At 40.3% G+C, this 14,878-nt stretch overlaps 4 protein-coding genes across 6 annotated transcripts; all 4 read left to right on the forward strand.

The window, feature by feature from the left end:
* Nucleotides 1–196: 196 nt before the first annotated feature.
* LOC103437385 (signal peptide peptidase-like 1) lies at nt 197–3,310 on the forward strand. The gene is made up of 4 exons (XM_008375852.4): nt 197–344; nt 1,000–1,937; nt 2,405–2,605; nt 2,916–3,310. Exons 2-4 carry the CDS (start codon nt 1,143–1,145, stop codon nt 3,030–3,032), a joined length of 1,113 nt encoding a protein of 370 aa, XP_008374074.1. The 5' UTR covers nt 197–344; nt 1,000–1,142; the 3' UTR covers nt 3,033–3,310.
* Nucleotides 3,311–3,909: 599 nt separating this feature from the next.
* Nucleotides 3,910–13,096, forward strand: LOC103437386 (cleavage and polyadenylation specificity factor subunit 2-like). 3 transcript variants are annotated; one of them, XM_070820232.1, is made up of 15 exons: nt 3,910–4,264; nt 4,409–4,498; nt 4,649–4,743; nt 4,850–5,001; nt 5,115–5,172; nt 5,252–5,359; nt 5,485–5,737; nt 5,934–6,118; nt 6,552–6,644; nt 6,736–6,834; nt 7,025–7,156; nt 7,349–7,393; nt 7,481–7,648; nt 12,681–12,755; nt 12,873–13,096. In XM_070820232.1, the coding sequence occupies exons 1-15, from the start codon at nt 4,216–4,218 to the stop codon at nt 12,972–12,974; spliced, it is 1,704 nt and encodes a 567-aa protein (XP_070676333.1). In that variant the 5' UTR covers nt 3,910–4,215; the 3' UTR covers nt 12,975–13,096. The 3 variants fall into 3 exon arrangements, with proteins under 3 accessions (XP_070676333.1, XP_008374075.1, XP_008374076.1); XM_008375853.4 differs by lacking the exons at nt 12,681–12,755; nt 12,873–13,096 and adding exons at nt 7,816–7,890; nt 8,007–8,316; XM_008375854.4 differs by lacking the exons at nt 12,681–12,755; nt 12,873–13,096 and adding exons at nt 7,816–7,890; nt 8,007–8,316 and having other exon boundaries at nt 5,937–6,118.
* LOC103437387 (cytochrome P450 89A2-like) lies at nt 8,323–10,449 on the forward strand. Its single transcript, XM_008375855.4, has one exon. The coding sequence runs from the start codon at nt 8,651–8,653 to the stop codon at nt 10,205–10,207; it is 1,557 nt and encodes a 518-aa protein (XP_008374077.1). The 5' UTR covers nt 8,323–8,650; the 3' UTR covers nt 10,208–10,449.
* A 449-nt stretch (nt 13,097–13,545) lies between the features above and the next one.
* Nucleotides 13,546–14,543, forward strand: LOC139191923 (cytochrome P450 89A2-like). Its single transcript, XM_070812970.1, has 2 exons — nt 13,546–14,182; nt 14,239–14,543. Exons 1-2 carry the CDS (start codon nt 13,546–13,548, stop codon nt 14,541–14,543), a joined length of 942 nt encoding a protein of 313 aa, XP_070669071.1.
* Nucleotides 14,544–14,878: the final 335 nt, after the last annotated feature.

Raw genomic sequence — 14,878 nt, forward strand, 5'->3', positions numbered from 1 at the left:
AAATCTTATATTGAACACGTCGTAACCTATGAATGAATCCAAAAGACCAAAACTAGGCCCAATATGCCAATCCAGCAATCCCCGTTGTACCCCAACCAACCCAACCCAAAGATTATGTAAAGAAAATTGGAAAATACTAAAAAGATATAATTACATTAAGGCCCCTATATAAGATAAGATCAAGAATACCACCCATATTGTCATCGCCAATTGGGGATCAGTTCATAAAATAGGAAAATTTGTGGGGTGAAAATGAAAACTAGAAAACGCTTCTTACCAAGTGTAGAGCTCCGAGAAAAGAGGCTCGCTTTGCTTTAAACCAGAGAGGAACGCAAAAGTCCAAGGTTAGTCCTCTCAACAATCACTTTGATGAACTCCAATTTCTCATTCCAATTGGCTTAATTTTCTCAGATCTTTAGATATGATTGGATGTAAAATTGCTACGAATACCAAAATTTGGTACTTGGTTTCCTAAATTTACTCATGCTTGTGTTTTTACTTTGGGTTTTGATAAGGGGTTGTTTGGTTGATGGGAAAATGTAGGAAAGGAAATGAAAATTTGACATTTTGAGTCTCACCCTTTGTTTGGTGGCTGGGAAAATTGGGGGAAATGGAAAAGAAAATGTTAAAGATTGATACTTTTGTGTGAGATTGGAAAGATTATTGTTAAAGATTGATGCTTTTTGTGTGAGATTGGATTAGGGTCCCAATTGTGTGTGCAAAGTATCGCTGAGTTGGGATTTTGTAAGAAAGAGATGCAAAACCAAGTTTCTGAGATTTTTAAATCTTTTGCAGAAGTGGGTTAGCCCCGCCTCTGGCATCCAAGTTCGAATTCCCTCGTTGTAGGTTAGAGTAGTATAGAATATCGCCTTGTCAAAAATCTTTTCCTTCTCCCATTGATATAAATATGGTGTGCTGGATATGATTTTGAATTAGGATTCCATTACTTTAAAAGTTGGCGATAAATTCTTTAACATATTTCTCCTTAATGTTTGGCAGGTTGCAGGGGTTTCTCTGCTCAAGTGTCAGACGGAGAAACGTTGCAACTTTGGTTCCATATGCTGTGACCTTTTGTGTTACTTTATATGCGTTGAAATCAAGTTCGAGATAAGAATTGGAATAAATTGCGTGGTTGATTAGTTATGGAGCCTCTCTGGAAGCTTTTTTATTTGCTGGAGCCTGCACCTTTTACTCTAGTTGTAACGGCAGTAGGCGTGACTTTTGGATCTGCATTTCGGGCTCTAAATTATGGGAAAGAAATGGAGAAAAACCATGATTTATCCGAAACATCAATTACGTTAGATAGGTCCCAAGCACTCATGATCCCGGTGATGAGCTCTGTAAGCTTGCTTTTGATGTTCTACTTGTTCACTTCCGTCTCACAACTCCTCACTGTATTCACAGCCGTTGCCTCCGTTTCCTCCCTGTTTTTCTTCCTATCTCCTTATGCAGCCTATTTGAAGTCACAATTTGGTCTTGCGGATCCATATGTGTCAAGGTGTTGTTCCAAGTCATTTACGCGAATCCAAGCCCTGTTATTGCTGTTATGCATTGGTACAGTTGCTGCTTGGCTTGTTTCTGGGCACTGGGTATTGAACAATTTGTTGGGCATTTCCATATGTATTGCCTTTGTGAGTCATGTTCGTCTTCCAAACATCAAAATTTGTGCAATGCTCCTTGTCTGCCTATTTGTATATGACATATTCTGGGTTTTCTTCTCTGAGAGATTTTTTGGGGCAAATGTCATGGTATCAGTGGCAACACAACAAGCCTCAAACCCAGTTCATACTGTTGCAAATAGTTTGAGTCTTCCTGGGCTGCAAATGGTAACGAAGAAGTTGGAATTGCCTGTGAAGATTGTCTTTCCTAGGAACTTATTGGGTGGAGAGATTCCTGGAGGGGCCAGAGACTTCATGATGCTTGGTCTCGGTGACATGGTATGACATCCTTCTTTCAACAATGTAACTACTGTAACATATTATAACTAATGATGGTGTTTCTCTTTTATTGCAACAATCAATATCGTGCTGCATTCATGGTTTTAATTAGAGTTTACCGTGCCAGACTAAGAATAAGGTTACATATGTTAAAAGCATTGTGGGTTAGTCCCTAAATCTAGAGTTAGTACTTTTTTAATGTTCCAGTTATGTTGATTATATTCTATTGGGTCATTAAATTAGTGGTTAATTACTTGATTTGTCTGGGCCTTCATTGTTGTTTTCCGTTCATTTTGTATGTCTACAAATTAGTTGGTTCAGACTAAGTTTCTCATAATTGCAAGCCCTTAAGATTCTGTTTTTTTTTAAGTGTATTATTGCGACATGATCATCATGCATATTCTATTCGGAGTAGTTACTCTTGCCTCAAGCAATTTGAATATTTTTTTGTTAATGTTATATTGCAGGCAATTCCTTCCATGCTGCTGGCATTAGTCCTATGTTTTGATCATCGAAGGAGCAAGGATACGGTAAATCTGTTAGATATGCATTCCTCGAAGGGGCACAAATATATTTGGTATGCCCTTCCTGGATATGCCATTGGGCTGGTTACGGCTTTAGCAGCTGGCATCTTGACAAACTCTCCTCAACCTGCGCTTCTTTATCTGGTAAGTCCTTTTGTTGGTTTTCAAGTTGATTTGTATTATTGCTATTCTCCCATGAGAGTCGATGGATCTTTCCGCTTTAATAGTCTGGTTTATTCAATAAATGGTACGTTTAGCACTAAGCTATGGTGCTCGGCAAAATTAGAGGTGTTTTTTTTGACAAAATCATATCAAATTTGCATTTGGATATGACTGAGAGCTTCCATTAGCTTCTTTGGGGTAGTTTTGGTCGTCAGAGTTCATATAAGATTTGATTGCACGGCTTGAGTCTCGACCATCTCTTTGAATATTCCCGCTTTATTGGTGAATGCAGGTGCCTTCGACGCTGGGACCAATTGTTTTCATTTCTTGGATAAGGAAGGAACTAGCGGAGCTATGGGACGGACCCTTGCCAAACATGAACGATAAAGCTCACCAGATTGAAGTATGAGCCGCTTGTCTGTGCGGCCGCTTACTAGCTCAGTGCTTGCTTGCAGAGCAAAATGAAAGTTGTACATTCCTTGGAATTGACAGTCCTCTGTTCCAACTTGAAAAAGAACTGATATAGGGAATTAGCGATCGATGTTTATTTTCCGAAACCTGATGCTTGAAACATTTCCGATCCAATTCCTTCGACTGGCTAATGAACGAAATGTATGCGTCAATCTTGTCATACCTTGTTACAGAAATCTTCTTAGAAATAAAGAGATCATATGTTTTCTTGGTAAAGCTGATCGAGCAGATGTGTGAATGGGAGAAACATGTGAAAACAGCTCAAACAGAACAACAGAGAGAGAGAAAAGCACACTTCAACAGAACCAGAAACGGCCAAACTAAAAACATGTCGTTAAGAGGACATGCATATCACTGCACCTTTTATCCAGATTTTTAAAATGCTTCTATTGTGATTCAAGGGCAGTGTTAAAACTATCAAAGAAATTGTTGATATTTTTGTCGAAATATTAAAAAAATCAAGAAGCGATATGGAAAGTGAGTGAAAGGCAAACTTCACCCTATATCGGCAGAAGTCATTATGGATTTTGAACTTAAAAAATCATAGAATGATATTTATTGATACAATACATAGATTTTGTCAGAAGCCATTATAGATTTTGAACTTATAAATTTTTTTTCTTGAGAAAATTATCTCTAATTTCGAGTCTCGACTAAATCTAAATATGAAGAATACTCACTCCATTACAAATTTCCATAATTTTCGTTGGATACAAGTAATATTGATATGTCCATCGATATTACTATACATTTGCATATCGATACACTGTTTAGGAACTGGATATCATACCCTCCCAACTTAAGGCCCCCCCCAAAAAAAAAGTAATAGACAAAAAAAAAAAAAAAAAAAAAAAAAAGTTAGAAACGACTTGTAAGGCAACCTGAAACGGTGCCGTCGAACAGCAAACATTTCAGTCGCCGCAGTTGCAGAGATTTGAAGAGAGGGAAACTCTCTGAAGAAAAATTCGAATGGGAACTTCAGTTGAGGTGACGCCGCTGTGCGGCGTATATAACGAGAATCCGCTGTCGTATATAGTTTGTAGGCAAAGGAGAGGGCATTGTGATTTCTCCCCATGTGTCTGGACATCTCTTGGGTGGTACCGTCTGGAAGATAACAAAGGATGGGGAGGATGTTATATATGCCTTGGACTTCAACCATCGAAAAGAGAAGTAATTTTCGCTCTTTTTTTTTAACTGCCAGTGGAAATTTGGTTAATTGTATGTGTACATGATGTTTTGGAATAGAGATTGATGATTTTGAACTGCTTACTGCTGTGATTTTCATCGGGCATTTGAATGGAATTAATCAATCAGCCTTCGTACGCCCAGCTGTTCTGATAACAGATGCCTACAATGCTTTGAACAATCAGCCTTATAGACGCCAAAAGGACAAGGAATTTACAGGTCTCTTAACTACTCTTATGAACCAGGAATTGAAGTGTTTGCTTCTCTTCATTATTTTTGTTTTTCCTGTTGCAGAACATGTATGGAACAAACAACTATCTATATGAGGTTCTTTTATTCTTTGACTGTTAGTTTCTGGATATTATTCAGATACTATAAAGAAGACTCTGCGATCTGATGGGAATGTGCTGTTACCTGTTGATACTGCCGGGCGGGTTATGGAACTTGTCCAGATATTGGAATCGGTAGGGGAGATGAGTGCTGTTTTCTATCCTTGTTACAACAACAGAACAGTTTTCTCTTGTCATGTATGATGCATTTATTAATTTTGGTTCTTCCCATCAATTGCAGTGTTGGACAGAGGAAAATTTGAACTATCCCATCTTCTTCCTAACATACGTTGCATCAAGCACAATCGATTACGTAAAAAGTTTCCTTGAGTGGATGAGTGATGCTATAGCAAAGTCCTTTGAGAAGACACGTGAGAATGTTTTTAATTTGAAGTAAGTGGTCTTTTCTATATATGTTCACTCTTGACTGTTTGAAATTTTGATTCACTAAGTGGAATATTGTTGTTTCTGAACGATTTACTATGTATGTTTGCGAACATTTGCAGGCGAATCAGACTTTTAGTTAACAAGAGTGAACTTGACAATGCTCCTGATGGTCCCAAGGTTTACCATATATACATTAGTATTTTATCTCTAGTTTGCCTACCCATTTGAATGACTTTGACACATTCTTCCAATACAGGTTGTTTTAGCATCCATGGCCAGTTTAGAAGCTGGTTTCTCTCATGATATATTTGTTGAATGGGCAAATGATGCCAAGAATCTTGTGCTTTTTACAGAACGAGCCCAGGTATCCTATATGGACATAACCATCATTTTCAGGCGTTAAATGTTATGATTAGCATTCTAGATTCTTTGTTTCTTTTTTTTGCATTAATAGGCACCATATGTTGATACCTTAAGCTGTTTATGTAGTTTGGAAGTTTAGCTCGCATGCTTCAGGCAGATCCGTCTCCAAAAGCTGTTAAGGTTACCATATCCAAAAGGGTCCCTTTGGTTGGGGATGAACTAATTGCTTATGAAGAAGAGCAGAACAGAATCGGAAAGGAAGGAGCTCTAAAGGCTAGTTTGATAAAAGAGGAGGAATCAAAAGCTTTTCATGGGGCTGATGTCAACACGAGTGATCCAATGATCATTGATGCTAGCAATACACATCCTTTGCCGGATGGTAGGTTTGAAAACAATTTCTGTTTTCTGCCAATCTTTTGAACGATGCTTGTAAGCATCTGAGAAACTTTCTTTAAATGGACATATTCTATTTGGAATGAGCGTCAAAGCATTTACTCATTCTTTTGACCTTTGTAATTTGAAGCTTTCCGTGCAAGTTCTTTCTTCTGAGAAGCTTTTGTGATTATTTGTTGCAGCAGTAGGTCCACATGGTGGTGGATACCGTGACATGTTAATAGATGGATTTACTCCTCCTTCAACCAGTGTTGCCCCCATGTTCCCCTTCTATGAGAATAATTCTGAGTGGGATGACTTTGGTGAAGTTATAAATCCAGATGATTATGTCATAAAAGATGAAGACATGGACCATGGAACTATGCCTGCAAGTTTTTATTGTGAATCATCATATTCTTTGGTTTCTTTCTATTTAGATTATTGTTCTTTTAAGTCTGAGTTATTTACATTCTGACTCGGTTTGTGGGGATAAAACATGGATAAGAATGGTCTCATGTCTTAGGTGATGTTGGAAGGTTGACATGAGGTCCTCTGAAAACCATCCTTATTAAAAGTTAAAAGTTGGATGAGGAATATTGTTTAGCATTTCCCATCATTGCCAGATTCTTGATGTGTATATAAGACTAGTAGTGGGATCTCCTCCATGATTCTCCCGGGCATGTTAGCTATATTGCGTGCCATCAATTTTTTTCTTCTTTTTCTGAGAATGTCCACTATGTCAAATTGTTGTCAGTTATTTTTTTTACAGAGATTTGTACATGCCATTATCCTTCATTATATTAACATTTCATCTGCCTCAGGTTGGTGGTGATGTGGATGGAAAACTTGACGAAGGCTCTGCTAGTTTGATACTCGACATGAGGCCTTCAAAAGTTGTATCGACTGAATTGACGGTAAGTAGAAGTCTGGTAAATTAGTTTATAGTTTTATCAATCTTGATATCAACTTAAACTATGTTCTATTCTGGTTTCTTCTCTAATTCAGGTTCAAGTGAAGTGTTCATTGATTTATATGGACTTTGAGGGCCGGTCCGATGCGAGATCCATCAAATCAATTCTTTCCCATATGGCTCCTCTAAAGCTTGTAAGTTTACTAATTCAATCTATATATAATCAGCTCCTGAAATGCAGTCGCCGGCTGTGTCTTTCAGGTTGGCCCGAGACTATTTTATAACTGTCTTTTGAATAATCATTTGATTGTCCAGAAGTGTTTTTTTTCACTTAAACATAAAATTAACCTTATGGTATGGTATGCGTTTTTATTTTTCCTGGAGGTTTTGGTTCACGGAACAGCTGAGGCCACGGAACATTTGAAGCAACACTGCTTGAAACATGTTTGCCCGCATGTTTATGCTCCCCAAATTGAAGAAACAATTGATGTCACTTCTGACTTATGTGCTTATAAGGTAAAATCTTAGGTCGTACCCAGTGCACAAGGCTCCCGCTTTACGCAAGGTCTGGAAGAGGTGAATGCCGGCTAGCCTTACCCCCATTTATGGAGAGGCTGCTCCCAAGTCTCGAACCCAAGAGAGTTGCACCTGCATGAGAGCATCAAGATTTTACCTTATTTGATTAATTTTGCATTATTTGAAATGCAGGTGCAACTGTCTGAGAAGTTAATGAGTAACGTGCTCTTTAAAAAGGTAAGCATGAGAGCATCAAGTTTCACCTTATGTTGTCTGTATCATAATCATATCCTCCTCACCATCTTGATGTAATTTCAAACACAGCTCGGAGATTACGAAATAGCTTGGGTTGATTCTGGGGCAGGAAAGACAGAAAATGAAATGCTATCTTTACAACCCCTCTCAACCCCGCCTCCACCGCATGAATATGTCCTTGTTGGTGACTTAAAAATGGCTAATTTCAAGCAATTTCTTTCCGACAAGGGTGTTCAGGTACCGTTTCCGTTCATTGCTTAATTTCTTGGACTATGGTCCGTCACCAAAATTCGTTCTGTGAAATAATCTCACGTTCTCAACTTCATGTTTTGAAGCCCAGAGAAAAGGTGAAGCTCTATGGAACTATTGTATTTACAACGATCTTGATCTGATTTCCTTGACAGGTTGAATTTGCTGGTGGGGCGCTGCGATGCGGTGAATATGTGACATTACGCAAAGTTGGGGATGCAAGCCATAAGGTTCGTCAGATACAGATATGCTAATAGTATTAGCACCCAAGTTTTTGGTACAACAGTTGCATTTTTGCAGATGGAAAGTCTGACTAGCGTATTTATATTTTTTATCTTTTTTGTAGGGTGGTGGTTCCGGAACCCAACAAATTGTGATCGAAGGCCCCTTATGCGAGGATTATTACAAGATTCGGGAGTATCTCTACTCACAATTTTATTTGCTTTAAGTAGAGATACATAATATCAAACGCCTTCGGATGAACTGTCATTTTTAATTTCTAGTGATTTCCTGAACCACACTAAAGTTTAATTTAAATGTAGGACGTATTTTCCGTTGAAATTGTCAATTCTGTTCATGCATGATGAAAATATTTGAAATAAATTGACAGTTCAAGTAAATCATATTCAAGGAAACAAATCATGTTTGATGAGTTAGAGACGAACGTGTTAACTTCAATTAGTACCAAGACATTACATTAGTACTCAAACAAAACATCACAAACGAATCACAGTTAAACATTATAATTTTTTTATGTGACAATATGCAAGTGAGTCGGAATAATGCGGCAAACATGGCAAGTAAATTACAATGCATTTTTACTATTTTAGGCTGCTTGATTGGTTTGAGATATTTTGCATAAGGCAAGAGTTGATTTCCAGGTGTCAACGTTCGAGCAAAGGAGCTTTATCCATCTCTTTATATAATATGGAAAATAACAATTTCTTAAGCAGACGCATTTGCCCTTTGTCCGATTGCTGACGGTTGACCATGGAAACCTGGTTCCTGATCTTCATCGCCTTCTGCGTCTCCTTCCTCCTCAAACCCCTTCTTTCCCTATTCCTACCCACTTCCATCTCCAAACCCAAGCTCCCTCCCGGGCCCCGCGTCTTCCCCGTCATCGGCGGCTTCTTATTCCTCCTCGAATCCTTCTTGGAGCTCGAGCCTATCATCCGCAAACTCAAGGCCAAATACGGGCCCATCATCTCCCTCCGCCTCGGCTCCCGCCCCTCCGTCTTCATCGCCGACCGCTCCCTCGCCCACCAGGCCTTAATCCAGAACGGCGCCGTGTTTGCCGACCGCCCCCTGGCCTTGGCCACCAACAAGTACGTCACCAGCAACCAGCACAACATCAGCTCCGCCATCTACGGCCCCACTTGGCGCCTCCTCCGCCGCAACCTCACCTCCGAAATCCTTCACCCTTCCCGCATCAAATCCTACGGAAACGCCCGCAAATGGGTTCTCGATATCCTCGTCAACCGCCTCAAAACCGAGTCTCAATCCCACTCCGAAGGCGGCGCCGTCGTCAGGGTGGTCGACCACTTCCAATACGCCATGTTCTGCCTCCTGGTCTTGATGTGCTTCGGCGACAAATTGAACGAAGAGCAAATCAAAGAAATCGAGCATGTGCATCGCCAACTACTTTTGAGTTCCAGGCGGTTCAATATCCTCAATTTCAAGCCGAAATTGACGAAGATTATCTTCAAAAATCGGTGGCGGCAATTCTTCAAAATCCTCGAGGAACGACGAGAAGTGCTCGTCCCTCTGATTCGAGCACGACAAAACAGGGCAAAGCAGGGCAGCAAAACCGACGACAAAGACGATGAATTTGTGTTGTCGTATACTGATACGCTGCTGGACCTCGAACTTCCCGACGGCAACGAAAAGCGGAAGCTTTCGGAGGGAGAAATGGTCAGCCTCTGCTCAGAGTTTCTGAACGGCGGCACCGACACGACTTCCACCGCGCTGCAGTGGATCATGGCCAACGTAGTGAAGTACCCGCAAGTTCAGGAGAAGCTGTTTGCGGAGATTAAAGGGGTGATGGGAGAAACGGAGGAGGAGGTGCGGGAGGAGGTCCTGCACAAGCTGCCGTATCTGAAAGCCGTGATCTTGGAGGGGCTGAGGCGCCACCCGCCGGGGCACTTTGTGCTGCCGCACGCTGTGACGCATGACGTGGTTTTGGGCGGACACGTTGTGCCCAAGAACGGGACCGTTAATTTCATGGTGGCGGATATAGGGTGGGACCCGCAAGTGTGGGAAGATCCCATGGCGTTCAAGCCGGAGAGGTTCTTGGGCAGCGGCGGAGGAGAAGAAGGGTTCGATTTGACGGGGAGCAGGGAGATTAAGATGATGCCGTTTGGGGCAGGGAGGAGGATCTGTCCTGCATCGGGATTGGCGGTGCTTCACCTGGAGTACTTTGTGGCGAATTTGGTTTGGAAGTTTCAGTGGAGGGCTGTGGAGGGAGATGACGTTGACCTGTCAGAGAAGACGGAGTTTACTGTGGTGATGAAGAATCCATTGCAAGCCCACGTAATCCCTAGAATTTAATACGTGGGAGAATTCTGTACTAATTTTTCGATGTACGTTCAACCGCTAAATCCATCAATGTATAGAGGGGTGGGTTCAAAAAACCGAAAATCAAAAATCAAACCGCACCGAAACCGAAAAAACCGAACCGAATTGAAAAAACCGAACCGAATCGAATTCTTTTGGTTCGGTTTGGTTTTAGTGCTCTAGAAACCGAACTAAACCGAACCGAACCGAATTAATTAAATTAATTTTTTATTTAATTATTTGTTTTGGGTATTATTTTCTAAACCCAATTTGTAAGTTAAAATGTGCTAAACCCAATGTGTTGCCAAACTTTAAGCTCAAAATATTTAAAAAAGGCCTATAAAAACTCTAAACCCTAACATATTATTTATCTCCCATATAAGGTTCTGGAACCAAACCTCCTCCAGAAGTACTTACATCCATCTCCATAGCACTGCCTACTTCTGCCATAGCTTTCTTTTCCAAATCTACTCTCATATAACATGTAACAGAATCCATAAACATTTATTTCGGGTAGATTACTTGGGTAATTTGTGATGGAAAAGAATCTAACACACACTAAATAAATCTACCCACGCATTATTTTTACTAATCAAGTTGTCAACATGCAATTACAAGCAAACAACCTTGATCTTTGAACAACATCATACAATTTAACTTTTCTAAGTCATTTGTACGATTTTTGTGAGGTTGTTAGTTTGGACTTTGGAAGACTTGATTGATGATTTTAGTTCAATTTTAAATGTTTATTTTCATTGTCTTTGATTCTAGTTAGAATGCTTATGTTATGATTGTGTTAGATATGTTAAAATTTAAAATTTCAATGTTTTTCATTTTTTGAAAAAAAAAAACAAAAAACCGAAACCGAACCGAAAAAAAACCGAACCGAAAAAAACCGAAAAAAAAATGAACCGAACCGAACTGAACCGAAATTTCGGTTTGGTTTCGGTTTTGGCAAAAAACCGAACCGATTTAAACCGAACCCACCCCTAAATGTATATGCTCTTCATTGATTATGCAATTTCGAAAATTTGGAATTTTAGTTTACCAAGTGTGATTCAAGACAGATTTTATAATTTTAATATTTAGTGAGTGATTTGAGTGAGCTGTATTTGCTACCTTGATTTTACACTTCCTCCAGTTTGCATATATTCAGGCAAAAAAAGTTTTTCAATCTCATTTTCCACATCAATGACATCATGAATAGTTGTATTAGATGTGGGATACTTACTTGCACTAACTTTCAAGGTTATAAGATAGAAGACCTTCAAAAATTCCACAAACATTTCTACACCATTCCAATCTTCCTCCTTAGGTGGTCCAACCTTCCTTTTACTCGCCACTTCTTCTCCTTCATCATTAAGCACATTTTTCCTGAAATAGGTGGAGTATATATTGGCTTCATCATCTTCGGACATCCTTTCAAATGCTTTTTTAAACTTCAAGCAATATTCTAGCATTATGTATGTGCTATTCCACCTAATAGGCACATCCATAACAACTAGACCCCTAATATCCAACTTCTCATTCTCCACACATTTCTTGAAATAACTAAACCTTCGGGGACTTGATGTCACAAACCGCACGACATTTCTAAAAACATCCACACTTGTATCTAATCTTTTCAACCAAGTTGATAATATGAGCTAAGCACCTCACATGCATAAACTTGTCATTCATAATAATTTTACTATTAGGCTATTTCTGCATTTTTCGAACAACATACTCAATTGCCACCTTATTAGCCGATGCATTGTCAACTGAGATACACATTACCTTTTCAATCTCCCACTCAACCAAACATTGCTCAATCATCTTCTCTATTTCTTTGCCTTCATGACTTGAAATCAAACAAAAGTTTAGAATCCTTTTATGCATATTCCATTCATCATCCACAAAATGAGCAGTGAGCACCATGTAGTTCAAATTTTGCACACTTGTAACGCCCCGTCCCGAATTAATTCTTTAATTCCAGAAATAATATTATTAATATTGATAGGCCCAAACTAAACTCCACTTTATTTAGCAAATTTTAAATCACAAATCTTTATTTAAATAACTCATTCACATACAAAACCATCAATATTAATTAAAAATCAAAACGTATAGTTACCTTACCAAATTTATGTACTAAAATTTATTTATTATACTTTATAAAAATTTCTTCATTTCCAATATGATTCATAAACATTATTATTTTATCAACCACACAATTATAATCTCAAGATATTTCCATTTTCTTTCAATTGATCAAAGTTCTCAAAATAAGAATAATTCTCAATTAAAGTGAAATTCTCGATTATTTAAGGCCGCATCTAACACTGTTAGACTGCCTACGTACCCTGTAACCGGATCAAGCCTTTCGTAGTTCACATTTCAAAAATTCAACCAAATCCCGAATATATTCAATTAACAAACGATATTAACTACTGTATTTACAACGATCTTGATCTGATTTCCTTGACAGGTTGAATTTGTTGGTGGGGCGCTGAGATGCGGTGAATATGTGACATTACGCAAAGTTGGGGATGCAAGCCATAAGGTTCGTCAGATACAGATATGCTAATAGTATTAGCACCCAAGTTTTTGGTACAACAGTTGCATTTTTGCAGATGGAAAATCTGACTAGCGTATTTACATTTTTTGTCTTTTTTTGTAGGGTGGTGGTTCCGGCACCCAACAAATTGTGATCAAAGGCCCCTTATGCAAGGATTATTACAAGATTCGGGAGTATCTCTACTCACAATTTTATTTGCTTTGAGTAGAGATACATAATATCAAACGCCTTCGGATGAACAGTCATTTAGTCGCGATGTTAATTTATAGTGATTTCATGAAACACACTAAAGTTTAATTTAAATGTAGGACTTATTTTCAGTTGAAGTTGTCAATTCTGTTCATGCATGATGGAAATCTTCGAAACAAATTGGCAGTTCAAGTAAATCATATTCAAGGAAACAAATCATGTTTGATGAGTTAGAGACGAACGTGTTAAATTCAAATAGTACCAAGACATTACATACGTACTAAAACAAAACATCACAAACGAATCACAGTTAAACATTTTAACTTGTTTACGGGACAATATACAAGTGAGCCGGAATAATGCGGCAAACATGGCACGTAAATTACAATGCATTTTACTATTTTAGCTTCTCATCGATACAATGCTGCGTGATTGGTTTGGGATATTTTGCTTGAGGCAAGAGTTGATCTCCACGTCAACGTCAACGTTCGTCAGCAAAGGAGCTTTATCCATCTCTTTGTATAATATGGAAAATAACAATTTATTAAGCAGACGCATTTGCCCTTTGTCCGATTGCTGACGGACCATGGAAACCTGGTTCCTGATCCTCATCGCCTTCTGCGTCTCCTTCCTCCTCAAACCCCTTCTTTCCCTATTCCTACCCACTTCCATCTCCAAACCCAAGCTCCCTCCTGGGCCCCGCGTCTTCCCCGTCATCGGCGGCTTCTTATTCCTCCTCAAATCCTTCTCGGAGCTCGAGCCTACCATCTGCAAACTCAAGGCCAAATACGGGCCCATCATCTCCCTCCGCCTCGGCTCCCGCCCCGCCGTCTTCATCGCCGACCGCTCCCTCGCCCACCAGGCCTTAATCCAGAACGGCGCCGTGTTCGCCGACCGCCCCCCGGCCTTGGCCACCAACAAGTACGTCACCAGCAACCAGCACAACATCAGCTCCGCCATCTACGGCCCCACTTGGCGCCTCCTCCGCCGCAACCTCACCTCCGAAATCCTTCACCTTTCCCGCATCAAATCCTACGGCAACGCCCGTAAATGGGTTCTCGATATCCTCGTCAACCGCCTCAAAACCGAGTCTCAATCCCACTCCGAAGGCGGCGTCGCCGTCGTCAGGGTGGTCGACCACTTCCAATATGCCATGTTCTGCCTCCTGGTTCTGATGTGCTTCGGCGACAAATTGAACGAAGAGCAAATCAAAGAAATTGAGCGTGTGCATCGCCAACTACTTATGAGTTCCGGGCGGTTCAATATCCTCAATTTCAAGCCGAAATTGACGAAGATTATCTTCAAAAATCGGTGGCGGCAATTCTTCAAAATCCTCGAGGAACGACGAGAAGTGCTCGTCCCTCTGATTCGAGCACGACAAAACAGGGCAGCAAAACCGACGACAAAGACGATGAATTTGTGTTGTCGTATACTGATACGCTGCTGGACCTCGAACTTCCCGACGGCAACGAAAAGCGGAAGCTTTCGGAGGGAGAAACGCTCAGCCTCTGCTCAGAGTTTCTGAACGCTGGCACCGACACGACTTCCACCGCAAGTTCAGGAGAAGCTGTTTACGGAGATTAAAGGGGTGATGGGAGAAACGGAGGAGGAGGTGCAGGAGGAGGTCCTGCACAGGCTGCCGTATCTGAAAGCCGTCATCTTGGAGGGGCTGAGGCGCCACCCGCCGGGGCACTTTGTGCTGCCGCACGCGGTCACGCATGACGTGGTTGTGGATGCAAATTTCTTCCTCCTTGATCTTGGACAATTTTGCACCTACAAAACAATTAATACCTTAGGTTAAGGCCAAGAGCCTCACGCGCCCACGATGAATGGGGGGGGCTTTGGCCGAATAACCTCCGATGCTAAAGTTAGAATTTAGAGAGAAAGAGTGTTTAGAGAATTTTGGGATTTTTGCCAAA

This window comes from Malus domestica, chromosome 01 (assembly GCF_042453785.1).
Source record: "Malus domestica chromosome 01, GDT2T_hap1".
Lineage (NCBI taxonomy): Eukaryota > Viridiplantae > Streptophyta > Magnoliopsida > Rosales > Rosaceae > Malus > Malus domestica.

Excerpts from the sequence above, each read along its gene's own strand:
- LOC103437387 (XM_008375855.4), top strand. The coding sequence starts at position 8,651 with ATGGAAACCTGGTTCCTGATCTTCATCGCCTTCTGCGTCTCCTTCCTC.
- LOC139191923 (XM_070812970.1), top strand. The coding sequence starts at position 13,546 with ATGGAAACCTGGTTCCTGATCCTCATCGCCTTCTGCGTCTCCTTCCTC. Across the intron at positions 14,183-14,238 it reads GCAAATCAAAGAAATTGAGC|CCGAAATTGACGAAGATTAT; the intron begins GTGTGCATCGCC and ends CTCAATTTCAAG.
- LOC103437386 (XM_070820232.1), top strand. The coding sequence starts at position 4,216 with ATGGGGAGGATGTTATATATGCCTTGGACTTCAACCATCGAAAAGAGA. Across the intron at positions 4,265-4,408 it reads TTCAACCATCGAAAAGAGAA|CCTTCGTACGCCCAGCTGTT; the intron begins GTAATTTTCGCT and ends TTAATCAATCAG. Across the intron at positions 5,360-5,484 it reads TTTTTACAGAACGAGCCCAG|TTTGGAAGTTTAGCTCGCAT; the intron begins GTATCCTATATG and ends CTGTTTATGTAG.
- LOC103437385 (XM_008375852.4), top strand. The coding sequence starts at position 1,143 with ATGGAGCCTCTCTGGAAGCTTTTTTATTTGCTGGAGCCTGCACCTTTT. Across the intron at positions 1,938-2,404 it reads TGCTTGGTCTCGGTGACATG|GCAATTCCTTCCATGCTGCT; the intron begins GTATGACATCCT and ends GTTATATTGCAG. Across the intron at positions 2,606-2,915 it reads AACCTGCGCTTCTTTATCTG|GTGCCTTCGACGCTGGGACC; the intron begins GTAAGTCCTTTT and ends TGGTGAATGCAG.